The sequence below is a fragment of the Nelusetta ayraudi genome, unplaced genomic scaffold (assembly GCF_046127955.1).
Source record: "Nelusetta ayraudi isolate G7.1 ecotype Tasmania unplaced genomic scaffold, CSIRO-AGI_Nayr_v1 ptg000016l, whole genome shotgun sequence".
Lineage (NCBI taxonomy): Eukaryota > Metazoa > Chordata > Actinopteri > Tetraodontiformes > Monacanthidae > Nelusetta > Nelusetta ayraudi.
The window spans coordinates 6,406,482-6,429,000 of record NW_027466066.1 but is presented as its reverse complement, the minus strand read 5'-3'; the positions used below and the strand labels follow the sequence as shown (position 1 = coordinate 6,429,000).

The window sequence follows — 22,519 nt, the reverse complement described above, 5'->3', positions numbered from 1 at the left end:
ATCTGCTTCAGGGAGTATTTGCCTCCCTTTGGGTAGCGGCGAAACACAGGAAACTAACTGCTGCAATCGCTAAAGGTGAAAAGCCTCAGAAGTAAGACGAAGAGCATAGCCTAGCTGATGCTAAACTGACTAGAAGGGATGTCACGGCAGCAGTAAGGCTGTTTTCATGTTGGAACAAGAACACAGAACGCCGCCGAAGGCTTTCGTTCTTGGTGCTCGTCATGCATCTTGCGCTACTGGAGGGTGGCTTGCAGCTTGGGTTGCCCTTTCCTCCAAAAGAAGGCTTCAATCTGTAAAGTGGTAGCTGAAATAACAACGGGGGGAATAAAATGAAAGACTAGTCTGGTCCAATTGAATATGGAAGGTGGGAAGTATTGTCTCAAGTTTCCAAATGTTTTCTACGCACTCGCTACCCCAGGGTCCATTATAATGAATCTACTGGTAAATAAATCCTATTGCTGGTCCATCGGGTCTGCACATGGGACATTCATCCTTTTCCTCAGGGTGCGGTCGAGGTAACGAAACAGCCAACAGGGACTGTGTGCTGCAGTGTCGTATTGCGGTGACCGGCCCCTCTGCCTGGAACACCTTGGCTCTGCATGGTAGATAAGGGCTGTGCCAAGAAAGTAATGGCCTAATACATCACACTACTTTGTCCGGTATCGCAGCGTTCCGCTTATTATGGGTCAGCGCAGCAGGCCACTGTAGCCCGCAGCTGCACAATCTCAGCCAGTAATCATCTTTTGGGGGGAGAGCAAGAGCTGCTGAGCATGTCGAGACCACGTGTCACGCTCCGCCAAATATGAGCTTGAGGTTACCCAATGTATGCCGTAAGGCGACTGGCCCATTTTCTTTTTTTTCAGGCTACGGTTATGCGTTTCATCTGCTGTGTCACGCTGTTACTCGACAGCGCCGTGACACGCCGCCCCAACACGTCAAACGATCAGATAAACAGGGCGCTCGGGGTCTGAAATGAGTCTCTTGATCAGGAGCGCTAAAAGCACAAAAAGCGTTTTATTCCTAAAGGCAGGCTAGTAATCTTATCAGCACGGCTCACTGAGCTCTCGATTGAGCCAATACTGCCGCAGAGTTTCCTCTAAACACCTTTTTCCTGCAGGTAACCTGTTGTGCTCCACTTAATCTTGACAAGCTTCTGGCAGGCCCTGCCAACCCTCCGGTCCCCCTGCAGGGGACAGCTGTCCCGTTGAGTCAGTGCCCGAGTGTCCCGCATCTGTCTGCCGTGACAGAGAGGACCCGGGGTGAGCAGGAGGGGACAGTTTGATAAGGAGCAGCAAATTGGAGGCTGGAGCCTGTGTGCAAGCAAGTTTATTTATGAAGTATAAACGCAGTTTGTGCAAAGGGGTGAATTTTTGTATTTAAATAAAATAAAAACACAGACGAAACATGGAGAATATGAAATACAGTGGCTCTGTTCCTCTGGTTTTGGGTAAGACTCAAGCAGCAGTGTTCTAAATGGACTGCAGCTGTTTACTAGCATTCTTTGGGAAGACCAGTTAAGATTGATTTTTTTGTAACCCCTGATTATGGCTCCACAGTTGAGATATTAAAACGCAGTTGTGGTTGTTCTGGATGTGAGAGGTTCAAGTTGTGCTCTTTGCTTTTTTAGTCGAACCCAATGTCTGCCACGTCCTTATTTAATTGCAGAACGCTTTAACACATCCAATTATTTATCCTGGGCAAACAGCGGGTCCATTGGGCCGACTTCATCCAGAGGGAACGAGGGAGTCATGTTAGAACTGTGTTTCATCTGCTTAACTATATGGAGATCAATGAATTAACATTCTCTCTTAAGAATTCCTGCCGATGGCACCTTGTGGACTTTAAAGGAGGGGTCACGACCTATGAGAAATCTCAAATACAAAGCAATCTCACGGCTGCGAGCTAATAACGGGGGGTGCCGACCTGTTCTTTCAGTTTAAGAATGACTTGCGGTTTTCGTGCGCCGTAGAGCAACGGAGCGGCCACGAGCATTTCTCTGCAATTATTCACAATCTGTTTCACTGGCGCATAATGCCATCCCGTCTTTATTTATTTATTTATTTTTGTCAAAGCAGGTTGTTGTTTACAGAGGCAATTTTCTGGTACTGATTGCTTATAACAAACGTATGTTACCGGTCCTCACTGGCCGGCCTCGTCATAATAATCAGAGGAAAGATGAGTGAATGAATCAAAACAGAGACCCGGCAAATAGACTGTAAACACTGTAGACAGATGGGGGAGATTATAAAAAAATTTAAAAAAATTAAAAAGTGCCTTGGCACGTAACGTTGAAAAATTTGAACTGAAGCGTAAAGTCATGTTTTTTATAGACTGTGTAATTAAGAAAGATCCTTCAGTTAGAATATGAGCTCGTACAAAATAACGCTTTGGGCAGGAGACTATAAACCCTCTTTCACCATGTCATGCAGAAATAATCTCACACCACCTTGCTAGACTTTAGCATAAAGTCAACACGTTTGACTCTGGCTCGTGTCTGTGAAGAAATATCCATCAGCAAGGACAACGGCCGGTCTGTTAGCAACTGCTGCAGGAGTCTTCAGGTCGCAAGTGCATTTTAAAGGGGCTCTATTTTGACCATTTCCAGATTTAAGAAACTAATTTCGGTGCCCTACTTCCAACAATAAACAAGGTTAGTTTGGTCGAAGAAAAAAAAAAAAAACAACCCTCCCTTCCCTGGTTTAAGCTATTTAGGTTTTTACAAAACAAGCGTTTCTCTCACTCGGCTTCAAGAGGTTGTTCAGACGCCCCCTCCCACCCGCCCCGCCCACCCGCGCTCTTGGAACGGAACAGCCCACTCTCTTGTGATTGGCCGCCTCTTCACTGCCAGCGCTCGCTAGCGGGGAAGACGGCTACCAACTCTCATGGAATAACACCTCGCCCACACTTTTTGAAAAGTCTGCAGAGGCGTTACGCTCATAATCAGGTTGGCTTGAAATGTAGAAAGTCGAGCGAAATCCGTTGCGGCAGCAATAACGCAGTAAAAACCAGCCCGTCAGAAAAATGTGCAAGTTGTTGTTTTTCGGACTTTGTGTGTTAGCTTGCATGCTAGCAAGGCAAAAATAAGCGTTAAAGAGCTAAAAGGTCAGTTTTTTAATTATAGGGCCCCATTAATGTGTTGTCATGCTCTCCTCAAAACAAAATCTTTTACAGTAAAAGAGTAAATTAACACAAAATGGGGAAGAGATTGCTGAAAATAGATAATAAGATAATAAGTGAGATGACTGAGATTTCCTTTTTTCTAGCTTGCCAAAATCCAGGCTGGTGTGTTTTGAGTTGAAGATGAACGATCAGACTGAGGGGGTCTTTTCATGTGAAGAACTGATGGGCCGAGTGGGCCCAAATTGACTTCATTATCTGTCTTTATAGACTTCTTTTAATGTGAACCCACCAGGGACGGCGCAGAGACATGGAGGAATGCTTTTCATCAACACCTACACAGGCAAAAAAAAAAATCACATCCTCTGCCGTTCTCACTTATTTCCTTTTTCTTTTTTTGTTTTTGCAAGCCTTGACAAAGTGAGGTGGGGAAAAAAAAATGTTATAGAATCCAATGTGCTCTCCAGCTCGGCAGGTCCACTCTGAGTTAAGCCGCCGTTGTCCTCACAGCTGCGCAGAAACTCAGGTGATAAATTGCCACCGTGAGTCATCGATGCATCCTGAGCTTCTCTTTCTTCCCTCTTGCTCGCGCGATCGAGGGCACAGAAAATGCCGGCACTCTCTGCCAAATGGCACACACATTAGCCTTCGCCGACGTTGACGGATGGGACTCACTCTGGAGGTGCCACACGCAACACACCGCGCTGGTGCACGCACGCACGCACGCACGCACGCACAAACACGCACGCACGCGCGTGTACGTGCACTAATGCACGCCACGCACGACCGCCTGAGCAGCCGCTGCCGTGCTCGTGCAAGCTCACGTGCACGCCACCACACCCCTGTATCTGTTTTGTGTGCACCATAGAGACTCGTTAGCGGGTACAGCAGGTGTGTGTGTGCGTGTGTGTGTGTGTGTGCGTGTGTGTGTGATAAATGGCAGTGTGAATTATGAATGAGGAAAAATGACGAGGAACCAGTCCACTCTCGATCCTGTGACTGCACTCAGCCTGCACACGTTGACTGTGAATGTCTGTGTTTTCCTCCGCCATGCTTTTGTGCACTTGCCACCTCATTTGAACAGAATGTGCATTTCTGCCTCCCCACCACCTCCCTCTTTGTTGGATACTCCGCTTTTCAAACTGAGCTGGAGTGTCTGGCTCGCAACTCTTGCATTTTTGACACTTCCTTTGTTTCGTGCGTTGCTTTTTTTCCCCCTCCCTGGTTTTATATAATTATTATCATCTTATGCTAATCAAGCTGCGGCGATGGTAAATGGACTCCAAGGCTTGGTAAAACATTTAGTGGTTTTAAATGAATGCAGTGGAATGACTGCAGGCTGATGCCAGGGTGTTAGCGGATGACGACTGTTTTGCCAACATTGATGACACGAATCTTGCTGAATCTTAATGAATCTGCCCACATTTGTGACTCTGCTTCTCTATGATCAGACATTTTATGGGGTCATAACTCGACTTTTTTGGTTTGTGGATCACTCAAATGGTCCAAGATTAAAAAAATATATTCTGCCTCACCATGGGGCTCTGTTTTGCATCCCACAATCCCCTTTCAGCAACCTTGGACATATAATAGTCCAAAAAAATAAATAAATAGCTGCGTTACAGCTGCCTATATAGCAGTGTTATGTATTAGCTGCCTGCTGAAACTGATGTGTTGTTGTACCTTCCTGTGGAAAATAAACCAGACAGCAGCAGAGCTGTTGGTACAGATGATGTTGGTACTCTTTGTGACATCACAAAAGGCAGATTTTTTTTTCTTCTAAAACTCCATCTTAGCATGCACTTTCTGAGGAGTGAATCAAGCAAAAGGAGTAATTGATGGACTTTTCTCTTAATCTGGAGATGTAGGTGACTAAAAACGCACAGGTGTGGTGTTGAGATGAACTCTGTCATAGGAGAGTCCAACTGCTGTTTTCTTCCTTTGAAAAATAAAACAGAATCCACCACTTCACCCATTGCCCCATGGTGTGCAGCCAGCGCGGCCGCTTCCTCAGACTGGGCTCCATCGTAGCAGCACCGACGTGGGACATTCCTGCTGAGTGCCCTGCGCCTGTCAGCCGGCCCTCCATCAACTCACTTTATGGCACCAGGAATCCCCTCGTGCTGTCACCGCCAAAGGCGGCCGCTGACATACTGCTAGTATGTTTGCCTCTGCGTGCGCACGTGTGCGTGCGTGTGTACGTGCTAAGCAGTCGATATATTCCCGACAGAGAGGTCATCTGCCATCCTTTTATCACTTTCAATCGGTCTCCCTTTGTGCCACTTTCCCCGCCCGTCGTCGAGTGGGGGCGCTGCTGCTTCTCAGGCGGCGGAGGGCTCATCTTGACGGGTCAGATTGTTCATTGTTGATGAACAGAATCCGTCAACTCTATGGCTTTTGAATCGGTCGCTGTGGCAGCGGGAAGCCGGGTCTTTTCCTCACCCTGCTCCTTGCCTTGCCAGCGCCCCGACGAAATACGAGCACACGGGCGCTGGAGTTCAGGGCGGCGGCGACTTCCAGCGAGTTCTCACCATCCGCTCACCGGCGGTGGAGGTGACATTTGTCAAGGTGTTGGAGCAAGCGGAGTCTGGAAGTGTGGAAGCGATGGGGAGAAATGAGAGGGAGGGTGTGTGTGTGTGTGTGTGTGTGTGTGTGCGTGCGCGTGCGTGCGTGCGTGCGCAAGCTCTTTTTCCTCATCATTTACCCTCAGCCACTCACCCAGCGGCTGTTTGATCAATACGGGGAGCGATGCTCGCAGCCGCACATCAATATGTGTCACATCCTGATAATTCTGCGTTCGATCAGCGCAGCGCGCGCCCTTTATTTCATGTCGTCCAGGCTGTTTGCTTATTTTTTTGTGGTAAATTAATTTTTGGGGTGGAATCGACACACTGCACAAGGTGAAAAATGGGTTCGATATCAACGCTGGATCTCCGCATCGGTTTTTTTATGTGACACAGCAAATCACAAAAAAACAGCCCGCGTCGTATTTCTATATTATTTCTTTGAGGCGCGTTAAATGGTTCAAGGACATATGGAGGGTGTGAAACGTCTGGATCAAAGCTCTCAAACAGCAAAGTGAATCAAAGTGAAAGTTTTGTTAGGACACTTTATTGGCATTGACCTAAAATGATAAAATAGTTGATTTTGTTTTTCAATATTTTAAATATAAATGTCAAATCTGCAGTATACATTTTTTTTCCAATGAAAGAATGCTGATCACCAGAAAAGAAAGAAATGCCTCAAGCGCACCAGCGGATGACTGGGACGGGGAGCGACTGAAGTGGACAGTTGTGCCGACCTGCTGAAGGAGGAGCCGCGCCGCCACCGACATGCAGGGATGAAAGGAGGGTGGGATTATTCAGCGGTGAAGAGGTGGGGGGGGGGAGGAAAGATGAAATAAAGATGAGTTTGAGAGGATGGGGACGATGTCATCCATGGGAATTCACAGCGGAGGGTGACTGGTGGCGATGAGGCGGGCGGGACGGCGTCGGCTCGCGCATGGCTGGAGTCACGGCGACTTGACAAAGAGAGAAAGAGAGAGGGAGAGGGTTTTTAAATATTTCGGAGTGATGTCAGCCGCGTCTGTTGTCGCGCCAGCCGACCGTGGCGGCCCGACTGTCACGCTCGGAGACACAGAATACAGAGCGGGAGTGAAGATACGAGGCAGAGACAGCCTAGCGGAGTCAAGTGCTGCTATTGTTGTTGTCAGGCAGGACTGAAGCCGGCCAAGAGGGTTGCGGAGGTAGCGGGGAGGGGGTGCCGGATTTGCCAAATATGGAACTTTTTGTTTTCTTGTTTTCCCCATTTAGAACACCCCGGAGACCGAAAGACAGGAAGGATCTTGACAATTACGTTGATTGCGACAGGAAACGAGGCCCGAGGACGACTGGTAGCGCTGGACTCGTGCATCCGAGTAGACTTCCGTATTCTTCCGTAAAGCGAGGAGAGAGTTCAGACGGAGGGTTGCCACAAAACGTGAGAAAAATCGGAGGCGGTTAGATAGTAAAAACACAACTTTGTCATCAGCTGGCATGAAACCAGGATGCAACTGCTTCTGCTATTTAAAAAAGACCCAGAGGAAGAGGAAGACCGGGAGGAAGGAACTGCTACAAACTGTTAACAAGAGCGACAGTGGCATTTTCACATTAGAGCAAATACGTCATTAAGGGCTACTGACAGCTACTCCTGCCACTGGTTTTAATGTTTAACACTTTGCAAGTGTTGATATCATTGACAATTATTTAATTAATCTGAATCTCAATGCTTTGGTTTTAACCGCAACAGCTTTGATTTAAAGTGGTTTCCTAAATATTTAATGATGCAACTTCTTTAACCAGAGCCTCAATGGCTTTTTATCTCCCTCTTTTTTTTTTTAAATTGCTCAATAATGAAATCCACTGGCAACTGGTTAACACAGTTGCTCCCAACGAGACTAGTTAATGTTCTGGTGTAATGAAAAAGAGGCCAAATTGGCTGAACCCACTGAAAAGTGTATGGAGTGTGTCTGCATTGCCTATTCAGTATCACGTAAGCTAATCTCGGCTTTTCCTGAAGACTTGGAGAAATACTTGGAAAACTGTTTATGAGATCATATCTCCCACATGTCATCCAGCCCAACAAAGCCATGACGGAGTCGCTGCTATGAAACATTAAAAGGCCGAGCTGCAGAAAAGCCGTCCCGGGGCCCGTGTAAACATCCTGCGATTGTCTTTATTTATGCGTGGCGTGAAAGTGGGGAAAAGTGCAAGTTTCTCTCGCTCCGGTCGATGTATTATTTAAGAAGGAAGTCTGTGTTCGGAGCATCTCGGCACAGTGTTGTTGTTGTTTTTTTGGAGATAATCTGCCCCGAGTTGGGAGCAATTATATTCACGTTTGTACACGACTGTGTTCGCGTCTCAGAAGTAATCTGCACACATCTGACGTGTTTGGATTCAAGCGAATGACGGTCTACACTGCACACACACACACACACACACACACACACACACACACACACACACACACACACACACACACACACACACTAATTCTCCACCTCTCTCACTCTTTGCCATCAGATAGAACAGTGAGAGTCCCTCTGTGATTCGCACTGAAAAATTAATACGTATCTTTCATGTTTTGACTGAATTGGTTCACTGCCAGACACCTCACCCCTCCTCCCAAACCTCCCCCCTCCTCTCCTCCCCCTTTCATTCCACCGCTGGTATCAGGCTGAATCCAGCCGCAGCGGCGAGTCCACTAGTATTTCTTTAGATGCATCCTTTTGCCTCTTATCTCTGACTGGCTGCCTCTCGGTAATGAAGTCCCTCTAAACAGCTTGTTGTGTTGGACAGGTTCCCTCCCTGCTCCTCCTGCCCTCTTCCCCTTGGATGAGGACAGGATGTACGCCGTTTCCCTCGATGCGGGGACAAAGTGGAGAGGAGGAGGAGGAGGAGGAGGCGGCGGATGCTGGTTGCCACTGCCAACTGGCACAGAGAGCCGCCCGGCCCAGCGGGCCTGCTAGTTTCCCTGCACCACCTGTTCCACTGCCCTCTCGCTCTGATGCGTGGCCTCAGTGTGACAGATTACTCTCTCTCTTCTTCCTTTCTTTCTTTCTTTCTTTCACATTGCCCTCTGTTCCCCTCTCCCTACTATTAGTCAGCTTTGGCAGGACGGCGACGTTGGTTGAGCAGAACCTTGCGAGTGGAATTTTATAAATCAGCAAAGTCGTTTTTCACAGCAGCTCGGCCTGAACAAGCTTCGGAAAAACAAAACAAAAGAGAGAAAAAAAAGCGCGTAATTCCATTTTGTTTTGCATCTGTTGTAGATCCCAAGGGGGAGACTAAATAGTGTTTCACTCGTTTTTTAATTTGGCTCTGCCTCTCATATTTCCTCTTTATGCGGGTTGTTTAGTGGACAGTTTAAGGTTGCGTTCCAGCCCGGCTCTCCGCGGCTGCGTCTCTGCACCACTCCGGCTAATTAATTCTCTCAGCTCAGGGCCGACATCGGCTTCTTTGACGTCCGCGTCTAACGGTGCCGTCGCGCGGGGCCTGGGGGGGGAGTGTTTCCTCATCGATGCGTCCTGCCCGCGGTGTGTCATCGTGACACGAATGGGGACGGGGAAAGTGCAGTGGGGCGGGGGGGGATGACACACTCGTTTTGTTTTCAAAGTGCCCCTTTTCTTTTCCCGCGTCTCTTTCGTTTGTCCGGCGACATAGAGGCGGGAAAGGTCATCCGCTGTTCCACGACGGCGCTGAACGTTTATAAGCACCTAAACGGCTGTGACCTTCCGCTGACGAGTCTTCACAATGAGTTCAAGGTTAGCGGCGGTGGAGAGAGGTCGGTACAAACACGCAAGACGCATCGAGCTGTTTTTTCTTTTTTTATATTGTTGCTTTTTAGCACAGCTCTTTTCTGTTGATGCTGGAGCGCTCTGAAAGTGGGCGTGGCCTCGTGCAGGACCCACGGGGTCAGAGAGTGCGCATAGGCGGAGGTGTTTTACGACGATGTATGATTTATGAGTGTGGGCTTTTATAGATATAGAAACACTCTATGTGTACACTTAAAAGGTTCACATATGCATTTGTGATGCAGGAGCAGAGAGTTCTCGTTTTTCTTCTTCTCAAGTTTTCAATCCACAAATGTGTGCGTTCGTGTTTGTGTGTTGTCGTCTGAGGCTCGCGGATTTGCATTGAAAGATTGTCGTGTTTCTGCAGTCAATTCCCCTCTGTGGGAAAAACACATAAATGAACACACGACAACAACAAAGGCAGTTTGTGTGTAAGTGTCACAACACACACACACACGCATTGCATGTTTTTGAGGGATGTTGCAAATTCCTTTTTGAATGCAGACAATTTTCTTCTCCAAAAAATAATTATTTCTGTGTACATCTGGAAAAGATGAACACAACAGAGTTTGCGTGTATGATAAAAACAAACAAACAAACAAACAAACTGTGAATTCCTCCATGTGCGCTTCTGCATTTTAAGACCAGCCAGTTCACTTCTGAGCCACAGTTTACCTCCTGCAATCCCACGTGCCTAAAGGTCGCGCCATAAAACGTGAGGAATTCTCCCGATGTGACCAGGAACAAGCAAGAAAACATCTGCAGACACTTGAACGGGTGCAGCTGCTCATACCAAACACGCCAACATGACAAGCTGTGCACCATCAAAGGCCTCCTGCACTTGATTTATCCTGCTTCTCGCCTGGCTGTCAGGACTCGGCGCTGCGAGTCCGGCCATAAGGCCTCATTGAAGTGATGTATCTCCTCAATTACCTGCGAGAGAGACGGCCGCGGCTTCCTGCAGACTTGCCGTGACCCGCGTTTCTCTTCTCTGCTCAGCCAAAGTGACGTGTGAACGGAGCCGGTGACGCATTTTGCCTTAACTCAAAGCCCAACGTGAGGTGCCAGAGACGGAAGGCCGCAGCTGATCTCCTGTCGCCCCCTTTAGCCCTCGACTTGTTATGTCTACTGTTTGGTTTTTTTTGCGGTTTTATTTCTGTGTTTTTTTGACCCACTTTTTTCCCTCCTTCCATAACTGGTCTGCTCCCTGTCTCTCTTCTACATCAGCTCTTTTGATTACGTTGGACAATAATTTTTCCTCCCTCTATTAAATCTCCCGCTCTCTCCCTGCCTTTTACATCCGCTAACGTTCTGGTGCGCGGATTATCAAGCCTGAAAGACTTCATTACCCTTAACAAGCTGTTACAGTATTAGAAAATAGAGGCTGAACGGTCGGCTGATTCCCTGTTTAGGTGGCTCGGCCCTGTGCATTTTTAATACTGGTCGGCGGGGCAACGCTGCTCTTACAGCAGATATAGGATCTTGCATGAATAAATAATGTGGCGCGACTAAAATGCTCAAGTGTTGTCGTGCGTGTTTCGGGCCAGAACAGACGTGTCCGTCTCTTTGAGTCAGGCTGGCTTCAAGGAAAAGCCAGTGAACAGACAAACAAACAAAGACAGCTTGTGAGCCGTCGAGCATTCTGAGTTTTCACTGTCGACCAGGAAAAGAAGAAGAAGATGCAACTGCTAGGGGTTAAGAAGCAATCAAGGAGCGGAGATAGAGGGAGAGACCTCTGTTTGGTAGGCAGATGAGGATTTGATGGGCCAACTAATGCAATCAGCCGTCTTCCTCTGCCCATCCGTCTCCGAAACTGGCGTCACAGCCTGCATGCTGTGGCGTCCCCCGCCGCTGCCGCTGCCTCCGCCCAGTCCTCTTCCATCCTGCATCTCTGGTGCAGGAGGAGTTTAGTTCTTCATTACTGCCGTTTGCCGCCTTCGTTCCCCAGCGCCTGCGCGCTCGTCCACCTGGCTGTCGAGCAGGCAGCAGCCGGGCCGTCCATCTCACACCTCCGCGCGCCGGGCGTGCACGTGTCTGGCTGGATGCGTGGGCGGCAGAAGGAGGCGTTTTCTTTCTCTTCATTTCTTTCTTTCTTTCTCCCTTTCCGTCTCATAATTGCGTCGGTTTATGCGCGATGCTTAACTCGAAGGCCTATGCTAAGTGGTTTTATGCGCGTGAAATAGAATTGGCGAGGGGGGGAAAAAATCGATAAAGTGTAATTTCACAGAATGTCGCTCCAGTTGGGAGCTGATAGTTTGATACGTAAGGTCTTCATTTGCAAATTTAAATTAAATGTAAACTCTGGTGAGGTCAGTCGTGTGTGATTTTTGCAACTGGCGGGGGGAAAATAATCAATACGTATCACAGTACGAGGCATGTACAAGCATATCAAGCAATACCAGCAGCGATGTCGCCGCTTTAATAGTGATTGCAGTCGTCTGATTTGTCTCTAGAGCGCATGTGTCTGCAGGTGCATTGTGCGCAGTCACAGCTGAGTGAAGGCGGTGTTGGACCCTGAACAAGCTGGCACTTCATCATAGAGATGATAAATGATCTTCATTTATCATCATCACATAGAGACACAAACAACCATGCACACTCACACCTACGGCCAGTCCGGAGTTGCCAGCTGCATGTCTTTGGAAGCCGCAGCACCTGGAGAGAACCCACGCAGGCACAGGCTAGAACATGCGTGCAACTTGAGGTTTGCATGCTCTGTGCTAAATACGTGCACTCCCCCGGGGAAGGCTAATCATACATGATGAGGCAGCAGCGGCCTTCGCTGTCCTGAGTACTTAGAATGTAGGAAACTCAGAGCCAGTGGACTGATGCAGTTAAGTGCACAGTCCCAGGTACATCTCATGCATGTTGTTGACAGACAGCAGCAGGGAGGTGGACGAGGAGGAAGCGGCCTGGAACAGCACGGCGCCGGCCGTGGAGATTAATGGCAAACATTCGGTCTGTTTGCTGTCAGCAGGGTCGCTGTGTTTTTGGATCTGCGGCTGCAATGGTGTGTTTGCCGCACGGGTTAGTGCTGCACTGCCACTGTGTGTATTTAGTATTAGTAGAGTTTTGCATGCTTTCCTTGTGTAGGTCGTCTCCTGGTAAAGACAGAGCATACATGCAACTTTAAACTGAACACACCTTTATAAGTATAAACTATAACTATAGTATAACTATAGTGCAGCAAACAAAGCAAAGGAAGATAGAAGATTACAACAAAGGAAGTTGTAAAATGTGACAGAGGGGCCGGAGCAGAAGCAGATAGATGGAGTATTTTGGTGAGCCACCTCATAGGAGGAAAAATATATCATGGGATATGTAATAAAATGCTTTAATGTCTATTGAAAATGAACAAAAGCTAAGTTTCAACTAAATATGTCTTTGAAGCCCCACAGTATTTAGCTCTTTATTGAAATTACTCTTTAAACACTGAAAAAGTGAATGAAATACAGCTATTTTATGACTTACTTGTTATTAATGTCATTTCTTCAAGTTAGGCGGCCGGATTAAAAAGCTTAATGGGCCGCACATGGTCCCCGGGCATTAGTTTGCACAGCCCTGTTCTACAGATTAATGAGGAAAAAACGCACTGTGGACCTTGAGCAAAGTGTTGCTTTCTATTGTGTGGATGTTTAGTCTCTGCTGTGTCCATTCACTCAAGGTTTGTGTCTTCAGTATTCATGTGTGTGTGTGTGTGTGTGTGTGTGTGTGTGTGTGTGTGTGTGTGTGTGTGTGTGTGTGTGTGTGTGTGTGTGTGTATGGCAACATGCATAATTAATTTACATGACCTTGGAATTTTCATCCAAAAGATAATGTTATTCCCCAGCTCCCCTTTCGCTTGACCCTTCTTCATTGAAGTCATTCCGGCTGCAGACTCCTGCAAGAGCAACGACAACAACAACAACAACAACAACACAGAGCAGGAGACGAGGGATAGTTTCAGTTCCGCTTTTGATGTTTCCGAGACAATGAAGCAAACGGCAACCATATTTCCCTGTCCCCTCCACCACCTGCAGGCCTGAAGACCTACCTGATCTCCGGCAGGAAGCTGGAGCCTCACTCCTACTGCAGCTGCACTCAGCTGGATCCGGCTGCGCACGAGCACGCCGACCCTCGCTGCCCCGCCTCTGGCGTGGACACACCCGACGGTGCTCCTTCGCTGGCCCTGGACAGTGTTAAGGTGAGTGTGCATAGGCGGCCAATGAGTCCCCGTGTTACTTTTTTTAATTTTTATTTGCCCTGTTTGCCTCTGGAAGAATTTTATCTTGCATGTAGCTTCTTTGATGTCCATCTCCTCGCTGCTTATGTGGGTGTATTGAAAGCGTTCTCTTTTTTTTCTCCAGTGGAGAGATTTAAAATGAAGGCGAATTCACAGTTTCCAGGCCTGTCATTAGCAGTAGTTTTTATTAGTAGTTTCCTTTTTTAATTTTTTTATTCCAAAGATTTTTATTAAAGGTTTTTTCTCAAATAGATTATGACCGACAATGCAGTTAACAAGTAATTACAGGGTGTAGCAGAATATATTCACATGTATATGCAGAGGATATAAACATCTACATAATAAGTGTCCCATCATTATGCTCCGAGCATGTTTATCCACTGTGTCCTCTTTAAGCTCTGCCTTCAGGGGAGATTTCCAATTCCTCCTCCGACGGTACACGGTGACTACTCTCCAAAACCCTGCAACACCGCGTCTGTCTTACATTCAGCCCGCAGTGTGAGTCGTCTGTGTGCACAAGTGCACCACGCCGTCCCTGCTCGCATCTCTCAGCCGTGTTCTGTGCTCTCCAGTTGAGAGGGAAGGGGGCGGGGATGGAAGGACCGGGAGCGGAGCGTGATTGAAGGCTGGAGACTCAGCGGGGGTCCTTGGTATGGTAATGAGATAAGCTAAGCGCGGAGATGGGTAGCCCTTCTCTGGTCCTCTCCCTGTTGACTGATGACTCCTCGGGAGCTTTTCATCCGCCGCACGACTCGCACACAAATCCAGATACGGCTCCCGCTGACGGATCGTCCTCCGGGACCTCTTGAAAAAAGGGCTTCATCAGGCATTTGAGCGCACGACAGGGTTTACAGGGCAGGCACGGGGATTATATGTTTTCACTTTAAACGTGGTTGTGTTGTATGTTGCTGGTATTTAATGTTTACATCATACGCCGGGTCTATTCCGGCCACGCGTCATTTGTAGCAGCGGCGCCCTTTAGATTCTCTCTGAAGGATGAGTGGGATGAAAGTCACGTTTTGAAGGGTGGACTTGGTAAACATCCACAGTTTTCATGACGAGTTCTGCCTTTTTGCCGCATGTCTAAACCACCCCCCACCCCCCTCACATTTTGCAGAGCACCTTGATCCCAGTAGCTCCCATCTTTACATTGCTAGTTTAATTCTCAGCATGTGTGATTTTCTTTGATCTGTGCCTTTTGATTAATTTATTCTCTTTCTTCCCTCCGGTTGCCATATGCTGCGACTGCGATCTCTACCTCCCAGCAGTCTCCCTGTCTCTCCTGCAGCAGCGTGGTCCTGATACCTGGGGAAGATCAGGTTGTAGAGGATGGGGCGGTGCACAACGGCGGCCACGAGGAGCTCCAGGCCAACGGCAGCAAGGTTCACGCTTCATTTTTGTCGGAAGACTTTAAATGCACACTGGGGCAGCGATTAACTGAGCATTCAGAGGTAAATCATGCATGCACATTTATTAATTTAAGGAAGGAGGAAAAGACAAACCCTATTGAAAAAACACCATATAAAGGTGCAATTTGAAATTTGCTGTGACATAAAAACCCCTAGAATGTCACACTGACTCCTTCTTTCCTCACAAGTGTCGACTGCACAGCTTGTCCTTACCTTCCTGTCTCTCGACTTAAAGGACACTTCAAATCTGAAGCGCTCTCCAGCGGTGCCTGCAGGTCACAACCCGAAGGCTCTGAACGGACTGCTCAGCCCCCAGCTGGAGGCCTTAAAGAACAGCCAGACGTCACTGTGCGAGATGCTGCAGGAGAAGGAGAAGAAGACTTGGAGCGGAGCCGTGGGCATGGACCACTCGGCGCTCATCCCGCTCCGCTCCAAGAACTTCCGGGAGAGGAGCGACGCGCACTTTGTGGATGTCATCAAGGAGGACAGGTCAGAATGGCTAAAGGGCGCGAAAGGCCCAGTGTGTAAAGGTATTGTTGTCTGCAATGTGCTTTCTCACCACTAGATGCTGCTAAAGCTTCCAGACAGGGTCTTTAAACGGCTGTATTTAAACACAGTGGGAGAGTTTATGACGTTGCCTTGTGCTTTTTTTTGACAGCCTTATGAAGGACTATTTCTACAAACCCCCCATCAACAAACTGAGCCTCACCTTTCTGGAGAAGAGCCTGGAGTCTGCCTACCGGATCAGCTACCAAGAGGAGGTCAGTTTGCACCTGCGTTACAAAATAGATAACATGATAGTGCCTGTGTGCTTCTTTTTATCTTAAGAGTATAAAGAAGCTGCTCGACTGTAATACATTCCCCGCGGGTCTGACCACTGTCCTTCTCACTCCAAAGAGTGTCGTCATCCCACCTTGGCCTCGTCCCACTGTCACTTCTAAATCCTGTATTTGTGCACGTATCTTCCACTGCTCATATGTAGTGTGTGCGGTTCATCTGGGGAAAAGCCTTTTTGCGCCGTGTTTTGACCAGACTGATCAGCCAGACTGCGGCAAAGAAAAAAATCACTGCAGGACCTCAAACGTTGGTTTGCGCGGGCTTGCAATGCCCCCTGCTGGTGCGTTGTTGGACAGCGCATGTCCTGCGTGTCGTCTGGCTAAGTGCATAAGTCCTGGCTCAGAGTGGATAGAGTGGATATATGGATTGGATGGATTCCAGTTGAGCTTTGTTGTTCATTGTTTTCTAGTTTTTCCCCAAATCCACTTGATTTTTATTCACATATTCCTCTGGCCAGGACACTAGTGGAAATGAGTTGGCCTGTTTTTCAAACCTGACTAGAAGAAGAATTTTTCTGTCATATTCAAAGCAGGAGAATATATTTATTAATGCCAGTGCAGCCAGTTGGTATCAGCGTCACACTTCCCTTTGCCACTGGCTTGCATGGTGCGCTAAGTTATTTAATTACGCTTTAGTCAGAGCCAGTGACACTAGACAGAGGCCTTTCAGACAGAGACACAATTTTTTTTTATCGAGGGAATCCAACTCTGATAAACATCGCCCGCGGTTGCCTTTCTCAGATTCAGATTCAAATGCAGAAAACTTTGTTTGTCCAACACCATGACAAGTGCTAGTAAATATTTTACATCTTCTGTTGTTTACCTCTCCGTGCAAGGTGGAAACCCAGGCAGTGGTGCAGACCTTTGCCAGCCCGACCTTCAGCTCTTTCCTGGACATTCTCCTGTGCTGCTCGGTGTTCCTGGCCCTGTCGCTGGCCTGCATCCTTCGGCCTCTGGCCCAACATCAGACTCTGTCCACGCCGGCCCTCGCCCTGACAGCTGTTGCCCTGTTGTTGGAGGTTTTGTCTCTGCTGTTTGCCATGCGGTAAGACGTGGCCGCCGCATACCCAAGACTCCGGCTCACAGTAATTGACAGATAACATGACAGCCCCATTTTGTTTTCATCTACAGAATGGCCTTTTATCTGGACAGCGTGCTGACCTGCACTCGGGTGCTGATGAGAGTGATTTCGGGCTGGATCGCACGTCACCTGATAGGAGCAGTGCTCGTGTCGCTGCCCGCCGTGGCCGTCTTCTCCCACGTCACCTGTGACATGCAGCACTCCACAGAGGTCAGTCGCCTGTCGTTTGTTGGGGAATTTGATCGGCCTGAATGGTAACAACTACAGGAAGGAAAGATTTAAGATCTCTTCTCCGTTTAATGTCTGCATATGACTTGGTTGCATAGAATGTGCTGTTGAGTGTGTTTTTGACTGATGTCTCCGATGTGTTCCCACAGTTTGCCATGTTCATCTGCTGTGCAGGCATCATTGCCATCATTCAGTATTGCAACTTCTGCCAGCTGAGCTATTGGATGCGCTCAGCTCTTGCCACCTTGGTAGGGTTGGCACTACTGACTTTGCTCTATATCTCCCCCTGCAGGTAAGAGGTGTTGCAGGGCGATGCGTTGAAATTCTTGCCCATTTGCTTGACAAATCAGTAACAAAAGCCCTTTGTGGTTCATGTTTTTCAGTGTTGCTGAGGGTCTTTTTTCCTCGTAAGTACAATAATTGTTCCTGGCATTGTTTACCTGCTCAATTATCTCAGGTTGTTTTTTTTGTTTTTTTATAAATCCTGATATTCACTTTGTATGTAAATGCCCAAGAACGGTTCTGGCTGTTCAAAAGCTCTGGTAGCCATGGTAATTTATTACAGATTTACTTACCATAATTTTCTTTCCTTTCCCTTTTAATATTTTTCACAGTTCTCCCGCACCTCATTTGTCTCTTTCTTCTCTCCATGCAAGGCTCAATATTCAAAACACAAACAGCAGCAGCAACGGATCTGTTTTCCAGACTGAAGACCAAGACACGGACGTTGATCTTCAGAACCTGCTGGGCCCGGAGGCCTGCGTGGCCTTCACTCTGCTCCTCCTGCTGGTCTGGTTCCTTAATCGCGAATTTGAGGTCAGCCACCGCCTGCACTACCACGGCAACGTTGAGGCTGACCAGCACCGCATCAAGATCCAGAACATGAGGGACCAGGCCGACTGGCTGCTACGAAACATCATCCCCATCCACGTGGCCGAGCAGCTGAAGGTCACACAGAGCTACTCCAAGAACCACGACAACGTGGGCGTCATATTCGCCAGCATCGTGAACTTCAGCGAGTTCTACGAGGAGAGCTACGAGGGAGGCAAGGAGTGCTACCGCGTCCTCAACGAGCTGATCGGAGACTTTGACGAGCTGCTGCGGAAGCCCGTCTTCTCCAACATCGAGAAGATCAAGACCATAGGCGCCACCTACATGGCGGCGGCGGGGCTCAACGCGCAGCAGTGCGCCGACGCGGCGCACCCCCACGCCCACCTCCGCGCCCTCTTCGACTTCGCCCTGGAGATGATGCGCGTGGTGGACGACTTCAACAAGAACATGCTGGGCTTCGGCTTCAAGCTGCGCATCGGGTTCAACCACGGGCCTCTGACGGCCGGCGTCATCGGCACCACCAAGCTCCTCTACGACATCTGGGGCGACACGGTGAACATCGCTAGCCGCATGGACACCACTGGCGTGGAATGTCGCGTCCAGGTCAGCGAAGAGAGCTATTGCGTCCTCAGCGGTATGGACTACGAGTTCGACTACCGCGGCACCGTCAACGTCAAGGGCAAAGGTCAGATGAAGACCTTTCTTTATCCCAAGAGCAGCGACAGCGGCCCGGTGCCTCAGTACCAGCTCTCGGTCTCGCCGGAGATCCGGGCACAGGTCGACGGCAGCATCGGGCGTTCGCCCACTGACGAAATTGCCAGCATGGTGCCTGCGACCAACGCCAACACGAGCGGTAGCACCGTGATGATAGCCAGCACCAGCGCCGGCTCCTATGCCGCCACCACAGGGCTGAGCCACGAGACAAACAACCAGGGAAGCAGACGTCCCTCGGCGGAGATCTCTCACGCCCGGAGGTCCGCCTCCCACAGCAGTGTGACGTTGATACCCGCCACCAACCGACAAGGACCTCCTCCTCCTCCTTCTGCACACAACCAACAGGCTGTAGTCCCACCGACGGGCCAGCAAAACGCCCCTCGGAGTTCCGCAGCCGGGTCCGAGAGAGAAGCAGAGAAGAATGGCGATGACTGTGAAAGCAACATCGGGGACTTAACCAGACTTTAAGGATTTGTCGCAGTGTCACTGTTGCCGCATGTCCTCCACCCTTTAAGCTCTTGTTCCTGTCCTTTGGCATTTGTAGAGGTGTTTGACGACAGGTCCCACCCCCCCAAAAAAAAAGAATCAGGGCGAATAGACCAACAGGCCTGTTTGCGGGCCAGCTGTGTCGCCGTCGCAGGAGTGCACAAAGGGAAACGGGAAGATGCAACTGCTGACTGTGAACCTTCTCTTGCCTGCGGCAGATCCTACTGTCTGCTACTAGATTACTTGATTATCTGTACACCTTTAATTTCTATGATTTTATAACTTTTATCAATGTGTTTTAAGTGCCTTTAGAATAGAATAACGTAGACTTAAACCCCTCGCTGAGTGAGGGGAAAGATAACACAAAAGGGAAAACTGTATATAAGCTAACTTTTTGAGACGCTTCGCTTCAGTCACAGTTTTTAAATCGCTAACTTTGTTCCATGCGGATGTTTTTGCCTTTTCATCAAAGAGCTGAACGAGCCTACGGGCTTACCATACATATTGTAAGTGCTGCAACGTGGCGGAGGACAAGTTGGGATCAAGTCAAGGCTAATATAATTGTAACAGTTGCATTGATACGCAGATACAGTATGTCTGTATTAAATTTCTTAGAACGCAGCGGGGCTCATTTCCATGTGCGTCACGCTAAACCCCAGAAAGGTCCATGCAAACCACAGCAAAGGCCGAAGGACGGAGCCGCCAAGCGGCGTGTGGTACATTTTGCATGCATGCGGCGTGTGTGTATGTGTGTGTGTGCGTTCATATGTTTAAATATGAGAGATGCAGACGTGCTGATGTGTTACTTGAGGAAGACCACAAACTGTTTAGGAACACAGTTGGATTGGGTGGGAGGCCCAAAAATGCTGTTTCCTGTGACCTCGGTGAGACGTTTTCATTGCCTCAGCTCTGAGGCACGTTGACTCTCAGCTGCGCTTAATCAGGCAACAGCATCAGTGCAGATGAAAACAACAGTTGCCAACATCAGCGCCCGCTCGTATGATTCCAGCCTCTCCGTTCAACTCAAAAGCGCATCAGTGAGCAACGGGGAACCTGTAGGGTGTCCTCATCTTCAAAGTAGGTAGACTCCAGAAAACAACTGTGTGTTAGATGATAGTGCTTTCAAGACATGGATAATCAAAGTGGAATGTTACGTATCAACTTGATGTAATTCTTTTTTTTTTTAAAAAAACAAACAAACAACAAAAACAATTGTGTTCTCTGTTTATTATTGCAAAAAACTTGACGCGTTCATATAGAGTTCCCTCGTTCTGCTTGTTTTTTGATTTGAGCAACATCGACAGATGGAAACATCTGGCGTATCAGCTGTCTTACTTTCTGCGGGACGGACCGTGTAACAGCACTGTAAAAGAGGAAGCGCACCAAAGTATGTTGAAATACGTACCTTTCTTTGCCTTTCATTTCAGCTTTGTTGTTTTGTTTTTTTTGTTCTTTTTATTTTCACTACTGCGAAGGATTATCTGAAGCACTCACGCTGTTACATTTCCTCACGCTCTCACTGTTTCTCAGCGGAAGGGATTGTGTGCTCAGAGGCAAAAATGTTTTACCTTGAAACCCACTTTAGTGTCTTATTTAAAGAATAAAATAACAACAGCGACGTTGTGGTCTGAAGCGTATTAACCTTCACCGTTGCCAATGGTGGGGGGGGGACAAAAACCAAACAAGACTGCCGAAATAGAAACAACCACTTTTCCTTGGTTTTGCCATCAGCCAATTTGTTTCGCTGACCACTCTTAGGAAGAGCTGAATGGTGTTTGCGGATGATTACAAGATGAGTGCTGCTTGTGCCTTTTCTTACTCCTTACTGTTCATTTTCTTTGTTGGTTTCTCTCTGAAGGCGGTGGATTTTTGTGCTAAAGCTGATTGGATGTCTACGCAGAAGAATGTTTACATTTGGCCTCCTTCATCTTCAGTGATATCTTTAAATTTAAGCTGTGCCTTCTGTGAAATCAGTGACGTGACCATGTGACGTATGCACCGTACTCCTAATTGCTAATTGTTTTGTTTTGGGTTGCTTTTCTCTTTTTAATTGAATCTTCATGTTTGGCTTTCCATCATTCTCTCTGTGTATCACTTAGATGGTTTGTTTGAAATTTGATAACATGAGTTCAACATGTTTTGTTTGATCGGGGAAATGACCTTTATGCTTATGAGCACACAACCCTTGGACCAGCCGAAGGTTTATGTTTATTTTACAAGCAATTAAGGGTGTTTATAGTTTGTCTTATTATTATTAAGGCCAGTGCTGCTTCAATGTGATGATAGCATAGGGTTGTGTATATTTTTGCCCCTTTTATTATATTCTTATTACTGCTTCCCATGTTTATGTGTCTCGTCATGAACTTCAACATCTTCAGTGGTTTTAAATATGAAAACTGAAAACACAAGAAGCTGAATAATGAGCTGAAGTGTCAATTTTGGACTTTATCAGTGATATTCTGAGCTGGTAGAAAGGCACACTGAGAAAACTTTGATGCCAAAGAGTGTCATTGCCATCTTTTTAGAATAACATATGTCATTAATTTGCAGTTTGTATTTTTTAAATTCAAGAAATGTAATTTATAGAGCTACTGGTAAAACACATTTGCACATGCCACACACTTTATATGTGCACTATGCTTTTTTATTATTTATACAAGCGCATGTGCTAGAGTCTGAAGATGTGAGTAATTTTATCAAAATTGAAATTATAGTCATGTGTTTCCCTTTGCCTGCATGTGTGTAAAAATATTAATGACAATGCGTGAGTTTTTGTAAAGCTGTGCGGTTGTGTTTTAATGAAGGAATGCCCTCTACCTTTAGCAGGAATGCTGCCATGACAGTGTTACTATCTCAAAAACAATGACATTTTAGGACGGCAAGGCTTCAATCTATCTGAATCCTCTGTTTTGTATTTTTTATTTAAAATGTTTGAATAAAATTCAGCGAGATGCTATTCTCAGTCTCAAGGTAGGCAGTATTTCAATAGCCTGCAATAGCGACGTTTTCATCGACTTACTCTTTCTCTGGAAATGTTTTTGTATATAGCACGCTTGTACGTATGCAACTGAAAGCTAAACCTGAATAAAGTCAGTTGCTGGGAAATGTTGTCGAGCTCAGTTTGTATTGGCGGCTTGAACATTACACTCTCTTCCATGTTTAATACTGGGAGATTGTGAATGGTAAAATTGTCAGTGATCATTCCTAATATACCATCAACTATGAGGTCTGTTTATCTTTCACTGTGACACTGTTTTTTGTTTG

General features: G+C 47.4%; 2 protein-coding genes across 2 annotated transcripts in view; one reads left to right on the top strand and one right to left on the bottom strand.

The window, feature by feature from the left end:
* The window catches only part of adcy9 (adenylate cyclase 9), a 28,300-nt gene extending 7,863 nt beyond the window's left edge, over nt 1-20,437 (top strand). Inside the window, exons 2-10 of the mRNA XM_076024233.1 lie at nt 13,468-13,631; nt 14,939-15,052; nt 15,315-15,568; nt 15,738-15,840; nt 16,752-16,960; nt 17,047-17,206; nt 17,374-17,516; nt 17,608-17,631; nt 17,881-20,437. Coding sequence (XP_075880348.1) covers nt 13,468-13,631; nt 14,939-15,052; nt 15,315-15,568; nt 15,738-15,840; nt 16,752-16,960; nt 17,047-17,206; nt 17,374-17,516; nt 17,608-17,631; nt 17,881-19,237 — 2,528 coding nt within the window. The 3' untranslated portion in view covers nt 19,238-20,437. The remainder of the gene's footprint in view (nt 1-13,467; nt 13,632-14,938; nt 15,053-15,314; nt 15,569-15,737; nt 15,841-16,751; nt 16,961-17,046; nt 17,207-17,373; nt 17,517-17,607; nt 17,632-17,880) is intronic.
* Nucleotides 1-22,519, bottom strand: part of LOC142886954 (immunoglobulin superfamily member 6) — a 102,238-nt gene that overhangs the window by 22,786 nt on the left and 56,933 nt on the right. The gene's annotated exons all lie outside the window — the stretch shown is intronic.